The sequence below is a fragment of the Bufo bufo genome, chromosome 4, assembly GCF_905171765.1.
Source record: "Bufo bufo chromosome 4, aBufBuf1.1, whole genome shotgun sequence".
In the NCBI taxonomy this organism is placed as follows: Eukaryota; Metazoa; Chordata; class Amphibia; order Anura; family Bufonidae; genus Bufo; species Bufo bufo.
In genome coordinates this window covers 592,013,598-592,037,548 of record NC_053392.1, presented here as the reverse complement: position 1 = coordinate 592,037,548, position 23,951 = coordinate 592,013,598, and the positions used below count along the sequence as shown (strand labels likewise).

The following is a 23,951-nucleotide window of genomic DNA, read 5'->3' as shown; positions in this document are numbered from 1 at the left end:
GAGGTCATCGGAGCACAGAGGGTCAGGCCTGAGCTCTCGGAGCACCATATTGTCCCCATCCCCTTGAATGACAGGGGCAGACATCTTGCCCGGCCCTGTATTCTTGCGCTTGTTTCAGCAGAGGATCTTCCACTTGTTTGCCAATGATGTCAATGTACGACCGGAAGTGGCTTCGGATGGAGTCAAGCAGATCTTCCCTGAAGATCTGTTCAACCCTTAAATAGGGTTGATCCTGCTGACAGATGCTCGTTCAGTTCTGTAAAACCCATTTAATGACTGCACTACACTTACCCGTACATGTTTTTCCCCCCAGCTGGTGGTGTGGGTGGACCCCCTGGATGGCACTAAAGAATATACCGAAGGTCGGTTACTACTGCGCGACTGATAATAATGTATCTGCTTCAAGCAGTTTTCTGGTTCTATGAATATAATGGAAAATTCATCAGCTTTCTAATTTTACTTTTGTTCGTTAATTCCTCACAATTTTCAAGATCACTGCTTGTTGTCAGTGAATGGGAATAGTCTCATCTACACGCAAAGGCTGAAAACTTGTACGGACCGAGTTTCTCTCGCGGCTCAGTGTTACGCCTATTGACAATCCTCAGTGGAAGGCCTCATTCACACAAGAGTATTTTCCATCTGTGTCCGATCCACATTTTTTGCGGATTGCACACAGACCCATTCATTTCTATGGGTCTGCAAAAAAACTGTGTGCTGTCCGCATCAGTTTGTCCGTTCCGCAAATTATAGAACAAGTCCTATTTTAGGCCATTTTGTGGACAAGTATAGTGATTTCTAGTGATGGGAGTGTGCGAAAAATAGAGGATGCACGCGGCAGGTAACCGTATTTTGCGGATCTGTGGTTTGCGGACCGCGATAACGGATACGGACAGTCTGGATTTCAGATAGATACATTATACCAGACTGGATACCACTGCAGCAAACCCCTCGCTGTGAGAAGTGTTCGCTCTGTACATTCTCTATGAATCTAAATATGAATATTTCCATTCACTGACAGCAATCGAAAAATGATGCACTGATTGTAAAATGCTGCTCTATCAACCAATAGATTATTCTGTATGAAAACTATTTCCTGTCTCGTGACCGCTCACCCTGTGCCCGAGGTTTACGGACTCTGATACTTTTTGTCGGCAGGTCTCCTGGATCATGTGACTGTTCTGATTGGGATCGCCTACGAAGGGAAAGCGATTGCCGGGGTGATAAATCAGCCGTACTATAATTACCAGGTAACTGGGCTGTAATATACCGATAACCCCTGAATGGGACCACATGGAGTGTGTCCTCCTCGGACCTGACGCCTCTCTTTGGCAATGAATGCACATCGATCACCTATCCTTAGGGTACATTCACACAGCAGTGAAAAAAAAACGGCCATTAAAAAAACAGATACACTGTCTTTTCCATCAGTGTGTGCATCTATGTTTTGGCAGTCTGTGGGGAGATTTATTAAACTGGTGTAAAGTAGAACTGGCTTAGTTGCCCATAGCAACCAATCAGAATTCTCCTTTCATTCTTCACAGCTCCTTTGGAAAGTGAAAGGTGGAATCTGATTGGTTGCTTTGAGCAGCTGAGCCAGTTCTACTTTACACCAGTTTGATAAATCTCCCCCTATGTGTTTTTAATGGTCATTTTACCTCCACTTTTAATATCCTTCACGCGCACACACAGGGACACTCGCTCCCCAGCGTCAGCAGCAGGACCTGATGCTCCCGGCCTGATCATGTGACGTTGCCACACTGGGAGCATCAGGTCCTGCTGCATCCAGTGAGGAGTGAGTGTCCCCGCACATGCAAGTGGATGAGGTGAGTTCACATCACGTTTGATGCCTCCATTTAACGTATACGTAAGAACGCCATGTTCTTGTATCCTGCAGAGTCCAGTAAAAAAAAAGTATGCATTTTTTTTACAATAGAACTCTGTGGTGAACAGATGCCACTGTATAGCATCAGTCGGAGGCGTCCACTTAACGCTTATGTTTTTTGTATACGTTAAACAGATTTATTATTATGGGTTTTTTTTTAACAGCTGTTAAAAATGGTTCCTGTTTTTTTGATGGCACTGGCCATAAAAAATAAAAAATAAGACCATGTGAACGGCCCTATAGAGCCAGAAGTTGCCGACTACTAGACTAGAGTATATTAAAGGGGGTTTTCAGCAGTACAGTGCTGATGATCTGTCCTCTGGATAGGTCATCACTATGTGATTGTTGGGGTCTGGCACCCCCACTGTTTTGTTTGAAGAGGCCACGTTGCTCTGGTGAGCGTTGGGCCTTTTTCACAGCGCCATCCATCGTATAGTGGCCGTGCTTGGTATTGCAGCTCAGGCCCATTCACTTGAATAGGACTAAGCAGCACAGAGGCCACACGACTGATGAACGTCACTGGCCTGGGAAAAGCCGCGGTGCTGACCAGAGTGCCATGGTCTCTTCAAACAGCTGAAAGGTGGGGGTGCCAGGAATTGGACCCCCACTGATGACCTTTTCTAAGGGCAGGCCATTAATATTGTACTCCCGGAAAACCCTTTTCAATTAAAAAGTGACATTTAATTAGTTCATTTTAATATTTAATTTGTTCATTTAAAAAATATATGAACTAAAAGCGTAAAAAACGCAAATGCCTTCTTATTTGGCAGAGGGGCAACGACTATTTCTGCTACCTTTCTCGTCTCAACCAGACAGGCCCCGTTCATTTGGAGGGGCCCCTCACAATAACCATACCCAGCAGCCTCTGCGGTCTGAGGTTCATTGATCCTAGAAGAAGGTCGCCGTGACTTATCAGCGGTCGATGCCTACAGTGCAGGTCGAGCGGTTCATCTTCTCAGATACGTGATAAGACGTACACGGAGGATAAAGGGTATTTCAGTGCAGTGTAAGGGTCACTTCTCGGCTTTCGTACTGCGTTCTGCAGCGTACTTTAAGAACGTGTGGCTATTTTCAGAACGCCTATAGAAATGACTAGAGAGCACACAGCGCATGCACAGGGGTCCGTTCTGGAGACAGACTGACTTTGATACATATGGCATATACTAGTGATATGCCATCAACAATGATCTCAAAGCCGCTCGCACAGTAGTGCACGTCCATGTAAGGATAGGTTAACACTTGCGTTTACCTGATCTGGCAGGGGGTTCCGGCAGAGAGTTCACCAAATCCGAACTAGCCGGAGGCTGCCATTCACCACTGGGGTCCATTGACTATAATGGGATCCAGCCACTTCCCGGCATGAGTGCTGGGTTTTGGCCGGACAAAAACCACAACATGCAATTAGTGGGGTCCGATAGTGAATGGTGGTATCTGTTTAGGACAGATCCAGGTAAATGCAGGTGTGAACCTAGCCTTAAAGGGGTTGTCTCACTTCAGCAAATGGCATTTATCATGTAGAGGAAGTTAATACCAGGCACTTCCTAATGTATTGTGATTGTCCATATTGCTTCCTTTGCTGGCTTGATTCATTTTCCATCACATTATACACTGCCCGTATCCAGGGGTTGTGCCCACCGCTGCAGCACTGATATGAGGTGGACGGGAGCTGCTGCGCATGCGTGCCTATCTGTGTTCCTGCGGTCCCAGACACCTGAGAGGCCGGTGATTTTTCCTATAGTGTGGAAGCACGACCACCACCGATGGATTGCAGGGTGGTCGTAACCCCTGCAAACAAGCCGTGTATAAAGTGATGGAAAAATGAATCCAGCCAGTAAAGGAAGCAATATGGACAATCTCAATACATTAGTAAGTGCCTCGTATTAACTTAACTGTCTACATAATAAAAAAATAGTTTGGTTAAGTGAGCGGACTCCTTTAAAGTCTTAACGCACAGTCTAATAAATTGCGGAATTTTACAAGACCGCCACCCGTCTGTGGTGTGCACTGCTATGTCCTTGGCTTTCTTTAACCCCTGCATATCACAGGATCACAGTTTTTATTCTGTCATTTCAGGCCGGCGACAACACAGTCCTAGGAAGAACCATCTGGGGCGTCCTGGGCATTGGAGCATTTGGGTTTGAGCTGAAGGAAGTCCCTGAAGGCCAGCACATAGTCACCACTACCAGATCCCACAGCAGCAAGCTGGTGAATGACTGCATCACCGCCATCAACCCCGATAAAGTAGTGCGCGTGGGAGGTGCCGGAAATAAGGTGATGATTTGAGCTGAAAATAATAAGGCTTCTTAAAGGGGCTGTCTCATGAAGTTGTCCCATGGATGAATAGGACCCAACTCTAGCAGCTGCAGGGGTTGTACAGTTTAGGAAACCCATTCTCCTACCCCCTTTTATGGGTCATGTGGAGATCGTTATCTCTCGGCCACAGCGGAGAGCGCCCCCGTCTCTGGAGGATCTGTCCTATCCAGCATTACACACATAACCACTGGATATGAATGGACACTGTATAATGCCTCATTTTTCCCAGTGGTGGCGCTGCAGGGAAATTGAATACTTACCACCAAGTTCCCCCTACAAATTATGATCACTCTTCACCCAGGTGAAGAATGAAAGGCAGTGGCCATGCTCTCTTCATTCACTTCTATCACTCACTTTTCCAGGAAATCAGTGGCATATCTGCAATAAAGGCAGACTACGTGACTGCTATGGGGCCCGAGGGGAGGGGAGGGGGGCCGGCACAGAATTTGCTCTTCTCTTCCCAGTGTGAAAACACTGCATTTTCACACAGCCACCACTAGAGGGACCTCAATGCACTAAGAATTAATACAACTACCATGGAAGCTGTAAAATTATCTATCACTGAGCTCCCCCTAGTGGTGGCTGTGATTTACGATATCTGTGTATTTTGTAAAAACAATTTTCTGGTGTAAATACGTTGAGAAATATGGTGTTCAGAATGAGCGCCATATATTTGAAGCACCAGTTCCACTTTTCAAAAATGAAGGTCGGATATTACACTTTGTATTTAATAAAAATTTCTTTCACGTGAGAAAAAAAAACGTAAAATGTAAAGTCGTCAGAAATCTGGGGCGTTGTGCATCTTCTGCATTGCCTGGGAGTAAGTGACACACATACACTGGGCAACTAGGTGCAGGGGGTCCATACAAAGTTTTTTCCATGGGAACCTATGAGATCTGTGTACGCTCTTGCAGGAAATGGTCAAATCTTGCATCTCCTCGCTCCCATATTGTAGCATTAATAAGTACTGTAGATTTCAGGGTTCTGGGAAATCAAGTGGTGTTGTAATGGTCAGTGGTTCCACCCAGCTTTTCCAGAACCAAATATAACTCAGGAACTTTTAAGCTAGGGCTACGTGTCTTGTCGCAGAAAAATCGTGCAATGCTTTTTATCATGATAGTCTATGACTCTATGGTGTCGCACTGCGACATGCTGCGACACAACAGTCGGAAAAAATCCATCTAAGTTGGATTTCTGTGCAACTGTAGCGTCACACTGCGACACCGTAGACTATCATTTTTAAAAAAGTTGCGCGACAAACACGTCACAACGAAGTTGTACCCTTTTTGTCGCTGTGTAGAGGCTCCGTCCATTTATACCGAGCATCCTATGTGTTTCAGATCATTCAGCTGATTGAAGGTCAGGCCTCCGCCTACGTCTTCGCCAGTCCTGGTTGCAAGAAGTGGGACACGTGCGCTCCTGAGGCGATCCTGCATGCAGTGGGGGGTAAGCAAGTGCATAATTAACAGTTCTGCAGCATTTTAATATACTTTGGGGGTCATTTATGTAAAAATATTGGCGCAGATTTTGTCGCAAAAGTGTATTGTGGCAAAATATGCAACTTTTTCCCCGTGTATGCCACTTACTCCTTTTTTTGCCAGTTCCTATTCTTTGCCGCAATTGCGGACAAGAATAGGACATGTTCTATTTTTTTGCGGAGCCGCGGCCCGGAAGTTCATAGTGTGCTCTCCGCATCTCTTCCAGCCCCATAGAGAATGAATAGGTCCGCACCCATTCCCGGTATTGCGGAACGGATGCGGACCCATTTGCGGACATGTGAATGGACCCTAAGACTGGCGTCTAAATCGCTGGTCTTAGTAAATGTCCCCCTTTGTGTTTCAGTCGTGTTCAAAATTTCTGCTAGCGGTCAATGAATGGAAACATCCTTTGTTCACATCCGAAGGCTGAAATCCCCTCCTGACCATTCCCAACTGACGGTGAGAGCTCTGATACACTGTCACAAGCTACGCAGCTGTGTCGGTGCCAGGACAGGTTTTCAGCCTTTGTGTTTTCATTCACTGAAAACAAGCAGTGATGGCTTGGATGGACTGTCAATATCAGATTGGTGGGGGAATATAACCCCCAGCAGTGATCAGCCATGTGTCTGCTACTGCAGCTTTCTGCTGCTCAGTCCCATTCTCTTAGGCCCCTTTCACACGAGCGAGTATTCCGCGCGGATGCGATGCGGGAGGTGAACGCATTGCACCCGCACTGAATACTGACCCATTCATTTCTATGGGGCTGTGCACACGAGCGGTGATTTTCACGCATCACTTTTGCGTTGCGTGAAAATCGCAGCATGCTCCTCTTTGTGCGTTTTTCACGTAACGCAGGCCCCATAGAAATAAATGGGGTTGCGTGAAAATCGCAAGCATCCGCAAACAAGTGCGGATGCGGTGCGATTTTCACGCACGGTTGCTAGGAGACGATCGGGATGGAGACCCGAACCTTATTATTTTCCCTTATAACATGGTTATAAGGGAAAATAATAGCATTCTGAATACAGAATGCTAAGTAAAACAGGGCTGGAGGGGGTTAAAAAAAATCAAAAATCATTTAACTCACCTTAATCCACTTGCTCGCGATGCGGGCATCTCCGTCTGACTCTTTTACTGTATAGGACCTGTGGAGAGCATTAACTATAGTTTAAGGACCTGGGATGACGTCACTCCGGTCATCACATGGTACGTCACATGATCTTTTACCAGGGAAAATAATACTATTTACAGAACACCGATCCCAAGCCCGAACTTCTGTGAAGAAGTTCGGGTTTGGGTACCAAACACGCGCGATTTTTCTCACGCGAGTGCAAAACGCAATACAATGTTTTGCACTCGTGCGGAAAAATCGCGGGTGTTCCCGCAACGCACCCGCACATTTTTCCGCAACGCCCGTGTGAAAGAGGCCTTAAAGGGGTTTTCCAGGATTTTTATATTGACGGCCATCAATATCTGATAGGTAGGAGCCTGGCAACTTGCATCCCTGCCAATCATCTGCTTCTGGTGCCGAAATGACACTGCTCTGTCCATTGTGCAGTGGACAGAGCTGGTTACTGCAGTGCTATGGACAGAACTGTGTAGTCCCTGCACCTGCTTCCGGCACCAGAGCTACAGCAGAACATCTGATCTAATGAGGTGCCCCTTCCTGAGGATAGGCCATCAATATAAAAATATTGGACAGCCCCTTTAAGAGAATGGGACTGAGCAGAAGCTGCAGTACCAGATGCTGCCACTACAAAATGTACGGCGCTGTGCCTGATAAACATTGAAGAGTATGCTCTACTTAACCCTTTCACCCTTGGAGGATTTTGTGTTTTCGTTTTTTTACTCCCTGCCTTTGCAGAGCCATAACCCTTTTTTTTTTTTTTTCTATTCACATATCCGTATGACAGCTTGTTTTTTGCCGGACAAGTTATACTTTCTAAAGGCACCGTATACTGTTGCATACATTGTAGTAAGAAGCTGGAAAATAATTTCAAATGGGATGGAATTGGAAAGAAAATTCAATTCCACCATAGTTTTATGAGTTTTTTGTTTTCACAGCCTTCCCTACACAGTAAAACTGACCTGTTACCTTCATTCTCTGGGTCAGTACGATTACGGCGATACCACAATTATATAGTTTTTCTTGTGTTTTAATACTGAAAAAAAAAAATGAATCGTCATATTTTGACCCCTTTAACTTTTCTTGCAGTTATGTGTACGGAGCTGTGTGGGGGCTTATTTCCTGCGGGCGATCTGCACTTTTCATTGATACCATTTTGGGCTGTATGACTTCTTGATCACTTTTTTATGAAATTTTTTTGACAGGTGAAGCAGCCAAAAAAAGGCGACTGTCATTTTGTTATTTTTTTTTTGGGGTTTCACTGTTTGCCATATGGGATAAATATTTTTATATTTTAATAGTACGAGCGTTTTTGCACGCGGTGATGCCCATAATTTTTTTTTTTTTATTGCTATCTATTTTTATTTTGGAGAAAGGGAGGTGATTTGAAAAAATATATATATATATATATATATATATATATATATATATATATATATATATATATATATATATACACACACTGCTCAAAAAAAATAAAGGGAACACTTTAAACTGTCCACTTAGGAAGCAACACTGAGTGACAATCAATTTCACATGCTGTTGTGCAAATGGGATAGACAACAGGTGGAAATTATAGGCAATTAGCAAGACACCCCCAATAAAGGAGTGGTTCTGCAGGTGGTAACCACAGACCACTTCTCAGTTCCTATGCTTCCTGGCTGATGTTTTGGTCACTTTTGAATGCTGGCGGTGCTTTCACTCTAGTGGTAGCATTAGACGGAGTCTACAACCCACACAAGTGGCTCAGGTAGTGCAGCTTATCCAGGATGGCACATCAATGCGAGCTGTGGCAAGAAGGTTTGCTGTGTCTGTCAGCGTAGTGTCCAGAGCATGGAGGTGCTACCAGGAGACAGGCCAGTACATCAGGAGACGTGGAGGAGGCCGTAGGAGGGGAACAACCCAGCAGCAGGACCGCTACCTCCACCTTTGTGCAAGGAGGAACAGGAGGAGCACTGCCAGAGCCCTGCAAAATGACCTCCAGCAGGCCACAAATGTGCATGTGTCTGCTCAAACGGTCAGAAACAGACTCCATGAGGGTGATATGAGGTCCCTTACAGCCCAACACCGTGCAGGACGTTTGCCATTTGCCAGAGAACACCAAGATTGGCAAATTCGCCACTGGCGCCCTGTGCTCTTCACAGATGAAAGCAGGTTCACACTGAGCACATGTGACAGACGTGACAGAGTCTGGAGACGCCGTGGAAAACGTTTTGCTGCCTGCAACATCCTCCAGCATGACCGGTTTGGCATTGGGTCATTAATGGTGTGGGGTGGCATTTCTTTGGAGGGCCGCACAGCCCTCCATGTGCTCGCCAGAGGTAGCCTGACTGCCATTAGGTACCGAGATGAGATCCTCAGACCCCTTGTGAGACCATATGCTGGTGCGGTTGGCCCTGGGTTCCTCCTAATGCAAGACAATGCTAGACCTCATGTGGCTGGAGTGTGTCAGCAGTTCCTGCAAGATGAAGGCATTGATGCTATGGACTGGCCCGCCCGTTCCCCAGACCTGAATCCAATTGAGCACATCTGGGACATCATGTCTCGCTCTATCCACCAACGTCACGTTGCACCACAGACTGTCCAGGAGTTGGCAGATGCTTTAGTCCAGGTCTGGGAGGAGATCCCTCAGGAGACTGTCCGCCACCTCATCAGAAGCATGCACAGGCGTTGTAGGGAGGTCATACCGGCACGTGGAGGCCACACACACTACTGAGCCTCATTTTGACTTGTTTTAAGGACATTACATCAAAGTTGGATCAGCCTGTAGTGTGTTTTTCCACTTTAATTTTGAGTGTGACTCCAAATCCAGACCTCCATGGGTTGAAAAATTTGATTTCCATTTTTTAAATTTTGTGTGATTTTGTTGTCAGCACATTCAACTATGTAAAGAACAAAGTATTTCAGAAGAATATTTAATTAACTCAGATCTAGGATGTGTTATTTTTGTGTTCCCTTTATTTTTTTGAGCAGTGTGTGTGTGTGTGTGTGTGTGTGTATGTATGTGTGTATATATATATATATATATATATATATATAATAATCTATCTATCTATATATATATATATATATATATATATATATATATATATATATATATATAATCTCTTCTTTTTTTTTTTTTTTATTCTTAAAATATTTTTTATAAATTTTTTTTACACCTAAAGTGGTTGTCCCATGAAAAATATTGTAAGTTTTCAAACCAGCCCCTACATCTGAATACTTTTGTAATTGCATGTTAAAAATTTAGCACAGTGACTTAGTTATTCACTAAAATGTATCTGTATAGCGCCACCTGCTGTTTTTTGTTTTTTCTTATTTCTTTGGCTCACTGACAAGGCCGCACATGCTCAGTTTCATCTGCCTACTGAGTTATGATAGGGAGAGCATGGACACGCCTCCTGAGCTGTGATAGGGAGAGCTGAGACACGCCCCCTGAGCTGCAGCAGAAAAGACACTCCCCTTGAGCTGCCAGCTTGATTTAAATCTAGCAGAGAAATGAATGGGGAGATCTCTGGGCCCACGTGAGGTACAGGGCTGGTTCTAGCTTTGTTAGAAAGAGCTTGTATCATTTTTCATTTTTTACATTAGTAATGGGATAACCCCTTTAAGGATCACGCCTGTCATAGACTCCAAGGTATTAGCATTGGAGTCTATGAGAATTTCACACTGTCCCTATAAAGCCCTGCCACAGGCTGGCTTTTCATAGGAATGTGCAGCAGCCTTGGATCATTCAGGAGCACTGAGGCTGCCGCACACTGTATCCAACTCCCCCGATCATTGATAGGGGGAGCCATTGCAGGCCTGGGAGCAGGCGCTCCCAGGTTTTTTAGCTCCCAGATTCCATGGTCGCATTTGAACACAGCAATGTGGCCCAATTGGTGAGGGTCCCAGAGGTTGAACCCCCACCAATTAGAAATTCTTGGCATGGGCTAGTACATGCCATCATTTTCTGGGATTGGAATACCCCTTTAACTCCGAGGTTCTACTTGTCACCCGGTGACTATGCCTGGCTTCACACTGATATACAGTGCCTTGCAAAAGTATTCACCCCCCTTGACTTTTTTCGTATTTTGGTGCCTCACAACCTGGAATTAACATCGATTGTTTGAGGATTTTTATCATGTAATTTACAGAACATGCCGACAACTTTGAAGATGTTTATATATTATTTTTTTTTTATTGTGAACCAAAAGACAAATAGGACAAAATAACAGAAAAAGTCAATGTGCATAATTATTCACCCCCTAAAGTCAATACTTTGTAGAGCCACCTTTTGCGGCAATCACAGCTCCAAGTCACTTTGGATAAGTCTCTATGAGCAGTTGCCACATCTTACCACTGGGATTTTTGCCCATTCCTTCTTGCAAAACTGCTCCAGCTCCTTCAAGTTGGATGGTTTGCGCTTGTGAACAGCAATCTTTAAGTCTGACCACAGGTTTTCTATTGGATTGAGATCTTGGCTTTGACTAGGCCATTCCAACACATTTACATGTTTTCACTTAAACCACTCAAGTGTTGCTTTAGCAGTGTGTTTGGGGGCATTATCCTGCTGGAAGGTGAACCTCCGTCCTAGCCTCAGATCACGCACAGAGTGGGACAGGTTTTGCTCAAGAATATCCCTGTATTTAGCACCATCCATCTTTCCCTCAACTCTGACCAGTTTACCAGTCTCATCCCCACAGCATGATGCTGCCACCACCATGTTTCACTGTGGGGATGGTATTCTTTGGGTGATGTGATGTGTTGGGTTTGCACCAGACATAGCGTTTTCTTTGATGGCCGAAAAGTTCAGTTTTAGTCTCATCAGACCAGAGCACCTTCCTCCATACATTTTGGGAGTCTCCCACATGCCTTTTCGCAAACTCACAACGCGCCTTTTTGTTTTTAGCTGAAAGTAATGGCTTTCTTCTGGCCACTCTGCCATAAGGCCCAACTCTATGGAGCGTACGGCTTATTGTCGTCCTATGTACAGATACTCCAGTCTCTGCTGTGGAACTCTGCAGCTCCTCCAGGGTTACCTTAGGTCTCTGTGCTGCCTCTCTGATTAATGCCCTCCTTGCCCGGTCCATGAGTTTTGGTGGGCGGCCGTCTCCTGGCAGGTTTGCTGTTGTGCCATGTTCTTTCCATTTGGTTATGATAGATTTGATGGTGCTCCTGGGGATCATCAAAGATTTGGATATTTTTTTATAACCTAACCCTGACTTGTACTTCTCAACAACATTGTCCATTACTTGTTTGGAGAGTTCCTTGGTCTTCATGGCAGTGTTTGGTTAGTGATGCCTCTTGCTTAGGTGTTGCAGCCTCTGGGGCCTTTCAAAAAAAAAAAAAAAGGTTTGTATATGTAATGACAGGTCATGTGAAACTTAGATTGCACACAGGTGGACATCATTTCACTAATTATGTGACTTCTGAAGGTAATTGGTTGCACCAGAGCTTTTTATCCACCTCAGCCCCCAGTGCTTAAACACCCTGAAAGACCAGGCCACTTTTTACACTTCTGACCTACACTACTTTCACCGTTTATTGCTCGGTCATGCAACTTACCACCCAAATGAATTTTACCTCCTTTTCTTCTCACTAATAGAGCTTTCATTTGGTGGTATTTCATTGCTGCTGATATTTTTACTTTTTTTGTTATTAATCGAAATTTAACGATTTTTTTGCAAAAAAATGAAATTTTTCACTTTCAGTTGTAAAATTTTGCAAAAAAAACGAGATCCATATAAATTTTGCTCTAAATTTATTGTTCTACATGTCTTTGATAAAAAAAAATGTTTGGGTAAAAAAAAAAATGGTTTGGGTAAAAGTTATAGCGTTTACAAACTATGGTACAAAAATGTGAATTTCCGCTTTTTGAAGCAGCTCTGACTTTCTGAGCACCTGTCATGTTTCCTGAGGTTCTACAATGCCCAGACAGTACAAACACCCCACAAATGACCCCATTTCGGAAAGTAGACACCCTAAGGTATTCGCTGATGGGCATAGTGAGTTCATAGAACTTTTTATTTTTTGTCACAAGTTAGTGGAAAATGATGATTATTTTTATTTTATTTTTTCTTACAAAGTCTCATATTCCACTAACTTGTGACAAAAAATAAAAACTTCCATGAACTCACTATGCCCATCAGCGAATACCTTGGGGTGTCTTCTTTCCAAAATGGGGTCACTTGTGGGGTAGTTATACTGCCCTGGCATTCTAGGGGCCCAAATGTGTGGTAAGTAGTTTGAAATCAAATTATGTAAAAAATGGCTGGTGAAATCCGAAAGGTGCTCTTTGGAATGTGGGCCCCTTTGCCCACCTAGGCTGCAAAAAAGTGTCACACATGTGGTATCTCCGTATTCAGGAGAAGTTGGGGAATGTGTTTTGGGGTGTCATTGTACATATACTCATGCTGGGTGAGAGAAATATCTTGGCAAAAGACAACTTTTCCCATTTTTTTTATACAAAGTTGGCATTTGACCAAGATATTTATCTCACCCAGCAGGGGTATATGCAAAATGACACCACAAAACACATTCCCCAACTTCTCCTGAATACGGAGATACCACATGTGTGACACTTTTTTGCAGCCTAGGTGGGCAAAGGGGCCCAAATTCCTTTTAGGAGGGCATTTTTAGACATTTGGATACCAGACTTCTCACGCTTTGGGGCCCCTAAAATGCCAGGGCAGTATAAATACCCCACATGTGACCCCATTTTGGAAAGAAGACACCCCAAGGTATTCAATGAGGGGCATGGCGAGTTCATAGAAAAAAAAAATTTGGGCACAAGTTAGCGGAAATTTATTTATTTTATTTTCTTTCTCACAAAGTCTCCCTTTCCGCTAACTTGGGACAAAAATTTCAATCTTTTATGGACTCAATATGCCCCTCAGCGAATACCTTGGGGTGTCTTCTTTCCAAAATGGTGTTATTTGTGGGGTGTTTGTACTGCCCTGGCATTTGAGGGTCTCCGCAATCATTACATGTATGCCCAGCATTAGGAGTTTCTGCTATTCTCCTTATATTGAGCATACGGGTAATGATTTTTTATTTTTTTTCGTTCAGCCTCTGGGCTGAAAGAAAAAAATGAACGGCAAAGATTTATTCATTCGCATCGATCAATGTGGATGAAAAAATCTCTGCCAAAAAAAGAAAAAGGAGGGGAAAGGCGTCTGCCAGGACATAGGAGCTCCGCCCAACATCCAAACCCACTTAGCTCGTATGCCCTGGCAAACCAGATTTCTCCATTCACATCAATCGATGTGGATGAATAAATCATTGCCGGGATTTTTTTTTTTATATATACAAAGTGTTTGCCAAAGTATATGAACACCGCCACCTCCTCAGCTCATATGCCTCGGCAAACGTATCTTTTACTGCAGAGGAGAAATCTCGTCTTGCAGCGCCGCATACACCGACTTGCGTGTAATCTGACAGCAGCGCAATGCTTCTGTCCGAATGCACATCAGTGCTGCAGCTAGTCGATCGGTTGGTCTACCTGGAAGGTAAAAAAAACTAAACAAAAAAGAAAAAACCAGGCCGCAACGCAATAAATTTATTAACTTTTGAACAGAACATATAAACTTTTTTTTAACATTTTTAACTGAACGTTAACTTTTATACTTACCGGTATTTATTTTTTTTGTTTAGTTTTTTTTACCTTTATAGAACAAACCTCTCCTTCCCCATGGGACAATGTGCAAAGCGCAAATCGCCCAAAGATGTGGCGAAGTATGTTATGCACTTTATCCCAGGTGAAAGGAGAGGTTTGCAGCAGCTGTGAGTAAAAGGGCCCTAATAGCCCTGTGTGCCTGTCCTGTGAGATGTGATCCCTATGCTAGGTGTACCTGTGTGTGGTACTTCCGGAAACACTCTCCAAAGCATAGGGCAGGGTGGTCAGGACAGTCAGGACAGAAATAGCGGGTGTCACGCCTTATTCCACTCCTGCTACAGACACGACATCTTTTTCGGGGTGACGGTTGGGTTGAGGTACCAGGAACGACACTGGGGAAATGTCGCTCGTGTAGACGGCTAACTACACTGGTGGATGGGGCCACGGAACCTTCTGGATACAGGAGGTTCTCAATGATCTCTTCCTGGAATTTGAGGAAGGATCCTGTTCTCCCAGCCTTACTGTAGAGAACAAAACTATTATACAGCGCCAATTGAATTAAATATACAGACACCTTCTTATACCAGCATCTGGTTCTGCGGGAAACTAAATACGGAGACAACATCTGGTCATTGAAGTCCACCCCTCCCATGAGCAAATTATAGTCGTGGACTGAGAGGGGCTTTTCAATGACACGGGTTGCTCGCTCAATTTGGATTGTCGTGTCTGCGTGAATGGAGGAGAGCATGTAAACGTCACGCTTGTCTCCATTTCACCGCGAGCAGTTCTTCGTTACACAAGGCAGCCCTCTCCCCCCTTGCAAGACGGGTGGTTACAAGCCGTTGGGGGAAGCCCACGCGACTAGTTCGCTCGGTGCCACAGGCGCAAATCCGTTCTAGAAACAAATGCCTAAAGAGGGCCACACTTGTGTAGAAATTGTCCACATAAAGATGGTACCCCTTGCCGAATAAGGGTGACACCAAGTCCCAGACTGTCTTCCCACTGCTCCCCAGGTAGTCAGGGCAACCGACCGGCTCCAGGGTCTGATCTTTTCCCTCATAGATCTGAAATTTGTGGGTATAGCTTGTGGCCCTTTCACAGAGCTTATACAATTTGACCCCATACCGGGCACGCTTGCTTGGGATGTATTGTTTGAAGCCAAGGCGCCCGGTAAAATGTATTAGGGACTCGTCTACGCAGATGTTTTGCTCGGGGGTATACAAATCTGCAAATTTCTGGTTGAAATGGTCTATGAGGGGCCGAATTTTGTGGAGCCGGTCAAAAGCTGGGTGGCCTCTGGGACGGGAGGTGGTGTTGTCGCTAAAGTGCAGGAAACGCAGGATGGTCTCAAAACGTGCCCTGGACATAGCAGCAGAGAACATGGGCATGTGATGAATTGGGTTCGTGGACCAATATGACCGCAATTCATGCTTTTTAGTTAGACCCATGTTGAGGAGAAGGCCCAGAAAAATTTTAATTTCGGAAACTTGGACTGGTTTCCACCGGAAAGGCTGGGCATAATAGCTTCCCGGGTTGGCGGATATAAATTGTGTGGCATACCGGTTTGTCTCTGCCACGACTAAGTCCAAGAGCTCCGCAGTCAAGAACAGCTCAAAAAATCCCAGGGCCGAACCGATCTGAGCCGTCTCAACCCGAACTCCAGACTGGGCGGTGAAAGGGGGAACTAATGGTGCGGCTGAAGTTGGTGACTGCCAATCAGGGTTTGCCAGCACCTCAGGGACTCTAGGGGCTCTACGGGCCTGTCTGTGCGGTGGCTGCGACGGGGTAACTACTGCACGTGCCACCGTACCAGCTTCAACTGCCCTTCTGGTGCTCGCCACGTCACCATGTTGTACGGCAGTGCTGGTACTAGGTCCAGGGAGGGCTGCGCTGCTGGTGTATGCCTCACCACGTGATCCGGCAGCGACAGCCCCACTCTGCTGCTCTTGAAGCGGATCCTGCGTAACCTGTGGTCTAGCGACACGGGGCCGGGTACGCCTGGTGCTGCCAGGGACCTCCACCTCCTCGTCCGAACTTTGGGTCAGACTTCCACTGCTTTCTACAGGTTCATATTCTGACCCGCTAGATTCGTCAGATGAGGGTTCCCATTCCTCATCCGACTGGGTCAGAATCCTGTAGGCCTCTTCAGAAGAATACCCCCTGTTTGACATTTTGGACTACTAAATTTAGGGGTATTCCCTGAGACTACCCAAGAAAAAAAGCAAGCCTGTCTTACAAAGGGGAGGCTAGCGAAGTACCGGAGGCCGCTGCGGTTGATAAAAAATATCAAAACTGATTTTTTTTATCGCCGCAGTGCGTGTAAAATGAATGTGCAGTGATCAAAAAATATATATTTTTTGTCACTGCAGTGGGGCGGGCGTGGGTGAACGCACGTGTGGGCGACCGATCAGGCCTGATCGGGCAAACACTGCTTTTTGGGTGGAGGGCGAGCTAAGGTGACACTAATACTATTATAGATCTGACCGTGATCAGTTTTGATCACTTACAGATACTATAAAAGTACGAATGCTGATTAGCGATACGCTAATCAGCGAATAAAAGTGACTGCGGTGCGGTGGGCTGGGCGCTAACTGATCCCTAAACTACATTACCAAGGGGCCTAAACTATCCTAAAACCTATCAGTCAATACCAGTGGAAAAAAAAAGTGACAGTTTACACTGATCACTTTTTTCCTTTCACTAGGTGATTGACAGGGGCGAGATGACGCGTATATGTGTGACTCTGCGCAGCGCTGCCACCTCCGGAACGCGAATCTGCGTTAGGCGGTCCGGAGGTGGTTAAGGAGCTTCCTAATAAAGGGGGTGAATACATACGCACATGACAATTTTCTGTTTTCTATTTCTAAACAATAGTTTTATTTATATATTTTTCTCATTTCACTTCACCAACTTAGACTATTGTGTTCTGATCCATCACATAAAATTCAGATTAACAAAACATTCAACTTAAGTATGTATGTATGTAACAAAATTGGAATAACTAATTGCAACTGGTGTGATATACCTGTTGCCCCAAAATTCTCCTGATGGTTATTTTTAGGGCTCTTTCACACCTGCGTTCTTTTCTTCCGGCATAGAGTTCCGTCGTCGGGGCTCTATGCCGGAAGAATCCTGATCAGGATTATCCTAATGCATTCTGAATGGAGAGAAATCCGTTCAGGATGCATCAGGATGTCTTCAGTTCCGGAACGGAACGTTTTTTGGCCGGAGAAAATACCGCAGCATGCTGCGCTTTTTGCTCCGGCCAAAAATCCTGAACTCTTGCCGCAAGGCCGGATCCAGAATTAATTCCCATTGAAAGGCATTGATCCGGATCCGGCCTTAAGCTAAACGTCGTTTCGGCGCATTGCCGGAGCCGACATTTAGCTTTTTCTGAATGGTTACCCTGGCTGCCGGGACGCTAAAGTCCTGGCAGCCATGGTAAAGTGTAGCGGGGAGCGGGGGAGCAGCATACTTACCGTCCGTGCGGCTCCCCGGGCGCTCCAGAGTGACGTCAGGGCGCCCCAAGCGCATGGATCATGTGATCACATTGGACACGTCATCCATGCGCATGGGGCGCTCTGACGTCACTCTGGAGCGCCCCGGGAGCCGCACGGACTGTAAGTATACCGCTCCCCCGCTCCCCGCTCCTACTATGGCAACCAGGACCTTAATAGCGTCCTGGGTGCCATAGTAACACTGAAAGCATTTTGAAGACGGTTCCGTCTTCAAATGCTTTCAGTACACTTGCGTTTTTCCGGATCCGGAGTGTAATTCCGGCAAGTGGAGTACACGCCGGATCCGGACAACGCAAGTGTGAAAGAGCCCTTAGACTATTGTGTTCTGATCCTTCACATGAAATTCAGATTAACAAAACATTGAACTTAAGGCTGTAATGTAACAAAATACGAAAAAAGTCAAGGGGGGTGAATACTTTTGCAAGGCACTGTATAGGCAGCCTGGGCCCCCTGACTGGACCCCGGGGCTTCTCAACCATATTATACCCTTGTCTTTCCTAGGTAAACTCACCGATATTCACGGCAACACATTCGACTACCACAAGGACGTGAAACACATGAACTCGGCCGGGGTTCTGGCAGCTCTGCGCAATTACAGCTACTACGCCTCCCGGGTCCCGGAGTCTGTGAAACAAGCGTTGGTGCCCTAAACGTGAAACGCGTTGTGTACTGCGTCTTAGGTGAAAGGAGACACCCGGGGTTATTGGTCTCCAACCTGTGGCTTTCCAGATGTTTCAAAACTACAACTCCTAGCATGCTCTGACAGGTTGGGAACCATTGTCCTGGGGTGGAGATTGAAGAGGAGTAGTTTGTAAGTTGTCGCTTTCAACTCTGGAGAGTCAGGAGAAGTTTTCAGCCAGTCTGATAATGGCTTTGAAGGGTTAATTTTTTGGTACGCAGTTTTATGGAACTTTTCCCCCCAAGGGACCAATCAATAAAAATCTGATATGTAGCTTGTCTTCTGATTTCTTTACATTGTGATATATATATATATATATATATATAAGTACCAAAAGGGTTCATCAGAAATGACAACCACCCTTTGGGATTACACATTATCTTAAAGGGGTTTCCTGGTAGTAGAATATTGGTGGCCCGTCCTCAGGATAGGTCATCAATCTATGATGGGTGGGGGTCTGACTCCTGACACCCCCGCCAATGAGCAGTTTGAAGAGGCTGTGACACTCCGTTGAGCGCTGCAGCCTCCTCTTAGGCCAGTGACTGGGCTGCAATACCAAGCACAGCCACTATACAATATATGGCGCTGTGCTTAGTATACAATGAGGAGGCTGCAGCGTTCACCGGAGTCCAACGGCCTCTTCAGCTGATCAATGGGGGTGCTGGGAGTCGGACCCCTACTGATCAGATATTGAACTCCCAGGAAACCCCTTTATTAAAAAATAAAACTGACTGGATGATAACAGAGAGAAACAGCACAGAGGCAGGAGAGGCCAGTGTGGCACTCCAGCTGTTGCAGAATTGTAGTTCCCAGCATGTGGCTCTCAGAACATGCTAGGAGTTGTAGTTTTACAACAGATAGAATCCTGCCCGTTGCCAATAGATTCAAAGTCCCATTTGCATCACATAATGATAGACTTCTGATGACGTCATAGTAAAGACCTCCTATAGGAGGGAGATGCGGTTTTCTTACATATCCTCCTGGTGCAGCCGTTCTTGGTTTTCACTGCAGATATAGCCACAAAGAGCCCACTGGTCCCTCTGCCTTATAAGAAGACATCATTATAAATGGCGCATGGTAAGGGGGCACCTTTCTACAGATCGGGGTTGTGGGGATGGCAGCAGTTGGACCCCGTCTGATGATAAAGTGGATAAAGTCATATGGATACTAAAATTAAAGGTGTCCCCTGGACTATCCTCAGGATAGGTCATCAGGATCAGATCAGTGGGGGTCCGACACGTGGCACCCTACCGATCAGCTGCTGTGCTGGAAACTATAAAGCGTGTGGCGTGGAAGCAGAAGACTCCATACACTTTGTGGCTTTCAGCGTACTGCCCCCCGGCTGAGCTGCAGTGCCCCCTACAGGCACTACACTATGAAAGGAACCTTCTGTATAGTGTATAGTTTCCAGCACAGCGACTAATCAGTAGTGATACCGCATGCTGGACCCCCCCCCCCCCCCCCCCCCCGATCTGATATTGATGACCTATCCTGTGGATAGGTCTTCAACATCTGTAGTCTGGAGAACCCCTTTAACCCCCAGAGGTCTAATATTTGTCACAATTTGCTGAACTATTAAAGGGGTTATCTGATATCTAAAATACCTGCCCAATGTCCGTGCCCTTGTATGGGTTATACTTACCTGCTCTCCGGCACCCACATTGCTCCGGATCCCTGCACGGCTCCCGCTGCATCTCTGATGAAAACATCCGGTGAAGAGGGGGAGCAGTCAGCGACGGGGGGTCGAAGGTATATCCAATGCTGTGTCAATGTCACATACACATTACTATACAAGGGTTGCCCAAAAAGTGCACAGTTCCTTTTAAAGGGGTTGTCTGATGTCAGCAAATGACATTTATCATGTATAGGAAGTGAATACAAGGCACTTACTAATGTATTGTGATTCTCCATATTGCTTCCTTCGCTGGCTGGATTCATTTTTCCATCACATTATACGCTGCTCGTTTCCATGGTTACAACCACCCTGCAATCCATCAGCGGTGGACGTGTTTGCACACTATAGGAAAAAGCATCGGCCTCTCTGATGCCTGGGACTGCCAGAGTGTACATAGTAGTCCGGCACATTTTCCTGTAGTGTGCAAGCACGTCCACCGCTGCTGGATTACAGGGTGGTCATAACCAAGAAATGCTATTTGCTGAAGTGAGACGCTGCTTTATTGTGCAAATTTTGGTGTTTTCGGGAGAATTGGCAGTTTTTTGGTCTCGCCTTTTTTCAGGAGCCTCCCACAGACGTACCGGGAGATTCGGCAAGTATGCAGATCTACCGTATACAGAGCGATGCCGTATTCTCTGCCTGTTTCCTAAAGTTTCACCAAAACCAGAGAAGAAAAACTGCCAGTAGGTGGCATACAGTCAGCACTGACATACCTATTCCATAGACGTCTCTCTAGGGGGCGCACCATTACCATTTCAACTTGGCCTCTAGCCGTTCAAAAGATTGATTGAAAAAAAAACGGACAGCATGACGTGGATCGCCCCCCCCCCCCCCATACTGACTGCAAGAGCCCTGTCCAGATATTTGGTTTCTGCTGGACCGACTCCCCATCATGGAAATATTGGAATATAATGACTTCTTGACGTTACCGTTCTCCGTGCCCATAGGGAAGTGTCAGACTGTGGAGGGACATGCATTATTGACAAGGGGATTAGTGATGCTTTATTATCAATTTATTTACACGTTTCCTGGAGGAATAACAGAGGAATAGCAAAATGAAAACTTAAAAAAAAAGATGCTCCTGAATACAAGTATTTACTAAAGCAGACATGTCAGGAGAGGTGATGGGTCTTATCTGAAGGAGGTCTCCAAAATTTGTACATTAAAGCTTTGTGCCCCTCCTGGGTAGACTTCCAGGGCTCACCGAAAAGCTGGCAAATCTCCCGAGAACACCATGCGCGTTAAATATATATGGCTCCGGGATGCTGCAACGTTACACGCAACCTGGAGACTGGACGCCGTAAGAAAAGGAGCAGAACAATGCACAAAAAATGCAACCCCCTCCCAACATCTTGAACCTGTAAAAATAGCTCAACACAGAATATAAGTGTCTGATCGATGGGGTCCCGCTGCTGGTACCCCCGCCAATTATAACTGTTGGGGGTCCTGTGTTCGAGCATGGGCACTTCTCCCTATGTGATTGCTGAAGATCGCACCCCATTGTGTTCGGCTATCTTCAGCAACCTCATGGAGACTGAACACAGCGGCAAGGCGCGTGGTGATAGGTGCCAGTCTTGGTACAATCCTGGAATGTCCTTCAGGCTCTCAGATTAAAGGGGTTCTCCGGGCTTTTTCATATTGATGACCTATACTCTGGAAAGGTCATTAATATCAGATCGGCGGGGGTCCGACACCTGGCACCCCCGCTGATCAGCTGTATGAGGAGACGGCGCGCATGCTGTAAGCACGTGCTGTATCCCTTCTCTATTCCTGTCTGCTGCTGCTGCTGTCCCAAAGACATACAGCAGCGAGCAGGAAGAGACAGGAGATGACATGCGCGCCGTCCCCCCATACAGCTGATCAGCGGGGTGTCGGACCCCCGCCGATCTGATATTAATGACCTATCTTGAGAATAGGTTATCAATATGAAAAAGCCCAGAGAACCCCTTTAGGCCTCTTGCACACGACTGTATGCCCTCCGAGACATACGGTCTATGAGTGGGCCATTGATCGTGCGCACGGGAGCGCACAGCATCATAGATTACAATGATGCTGTGCACGTTGGGCCGCCCGCGGGGATATTGTCCTGCACTCATATGATCTTATGAGTGTGGGATAATAGTCCCGCGGGTGGCCGGACATCTACAGCATCATTGTTATCTATCATGCTGTGCACTCCTGTGCGCACGATCAATGCTGCTCCGAGACATATGGCCCGCTCACGGACCGTATATCTCGTAGGGCATACGGTCTTAAGAAGGGACCTCCAAGACTCTTGGAAGCATTGACAAATCTCCCAGATATCATCCGGTAAATACACCCGCCGACATCCATAAATCAGCGCAGAGGCCGTATCATAGGACACAATGAGCCGTAGCTTGCAAAAAAGCAGCATGTTTCTTCGGAGAAAAAAATGTGCACATATTACCCTCCTCCCAGAACCCTGTGCCTAAAAGAGGACGAGTCACCTCTCCTGACATGTCTGTTTTAATAACGATTTTTATTCCCCATGTAATACCATTCTTGAGCATCTTTTCATGTAACTCTGTTTTACAATCCCTCTATTATTCCTACTAGAAGTTTATAAATGAACTGCCAGCAGCCTGCAATAAAGGTCCAGCGGGGTGTTACCAGTTGGGGTGTGTAGAATTTCAGTGCTATATTTATTACACTTTTTTTTACCATTATTTTTTGCATGTTTACAGAGATTTTTACAAACTCTGTTGTCCATAGAGACCAATCACAGCGCAGGTTTCATTTCGTATTCTTCTGTTGTAAAGTGAAAGTTGTGCTGTGATTGGTTGTTATGGGCAATAAATTGTTTTGTTTTAAACCACTTAGGCCTAAGTATATATATATATTTATAAATATGGATAAATACAAATATATATAAAGGACGGGGGGGCACTCTATCTTCTGGTCATATGTGGACACGTCTCAATTGTTGTATGAAAAAATATAGAGTTTTATTTAAAGTGCAATAAATACAAGGAAAAAACATCCGTCCGACCTCACACTATTAATGCATATTTGAAATGTAATATTTGAAATATAGTCATTCATATATCCGTATATCAAATATCCCCAAAAAAGCTCTTAAAGGGAACCTGTCGCCGGGATTTTGGGTATAGAGCTGAGGACATGGGTTGCTAGATGGCCGCTAGCACATCCGCAATATCCAGTCCCCATAGCTCTGTGTGCTTTTATTGTAAAAAAATAACGATTTGATCCATATGCAAATTAACCTGAGATGAGTCCTGTACGTGAGATGAGTCAGGGACAGGACTCATCTCAGGTTAATTTGCATATGTATCAAATCGCTTTTTTACACAATAAAAGCACACAGAGCTATGGGGACTGGGTATTGCAGATGTGCTAGCGGACATCTAGCAACCCATGTCCTCAGCTCTATACACAAAATCCCAGTGACAGGTTCCCTTTAAAATGAAAAAATAAAAATATAAAGCTAGCAATAAAAGTCCAAATGAAAAAAAGTAAAAAATAAATAAAAAAAAACTCCAGTTGAAAAATGGGGATATGTTGTAACTTTAGACCCTAGTTGGAGTCCTTTCGGATCAATAGTACAATGATTCCAAATTGTTGTATAACAGTCTGAAGGCAGCAATATTTCCAGTACATATGATATTAGAGGGTTAATAAATACACGGTGGAGGGATAAGGCG

At 45.4% G+C, this 23,951-nt stretch overlaps 1 protein-coding gene across 2 annotated transcripts in view; it reads left to right on the top strand.

Moving 5' to 3' along the window:
* The window catches only part of BPNT1 (3'(2'), 5'-bisphosphate nucleotidase 1), a 38,965-nt gene extending 20,099 nt beyond the window's left edge, over positions 1–18,866 (top strand). For both annotated transcript variants that reach the window (XM_040430456.1, XM_040430457.1), the window contains 5 exons: positions 314–362; positions 1,156–1,247; positions 3,956–4,153; positions 5,536–5,641; positions 18,416–18,866. In XM_040430456.1, coding sequence (XP_040286390.1) covers positions 314–362; positions 1,156–1,247; positions 3,956–4,153; positions 5,536–5,641; positions 18,416–18,564 — 594 coding nt within the window. In that variant the 3' untranslated portion in view covers positions 18,565–18,866. The remainder of the gene's footprint in view (positions 1–313; positions 363–1,155; positions 1,248–3,955; positions 4,154–5,535; positions 5,642–18,415) is intronic.
* The last annotated feature ends 5,085 nt before the right edge of the window (positions 18,867–23,951 follow it).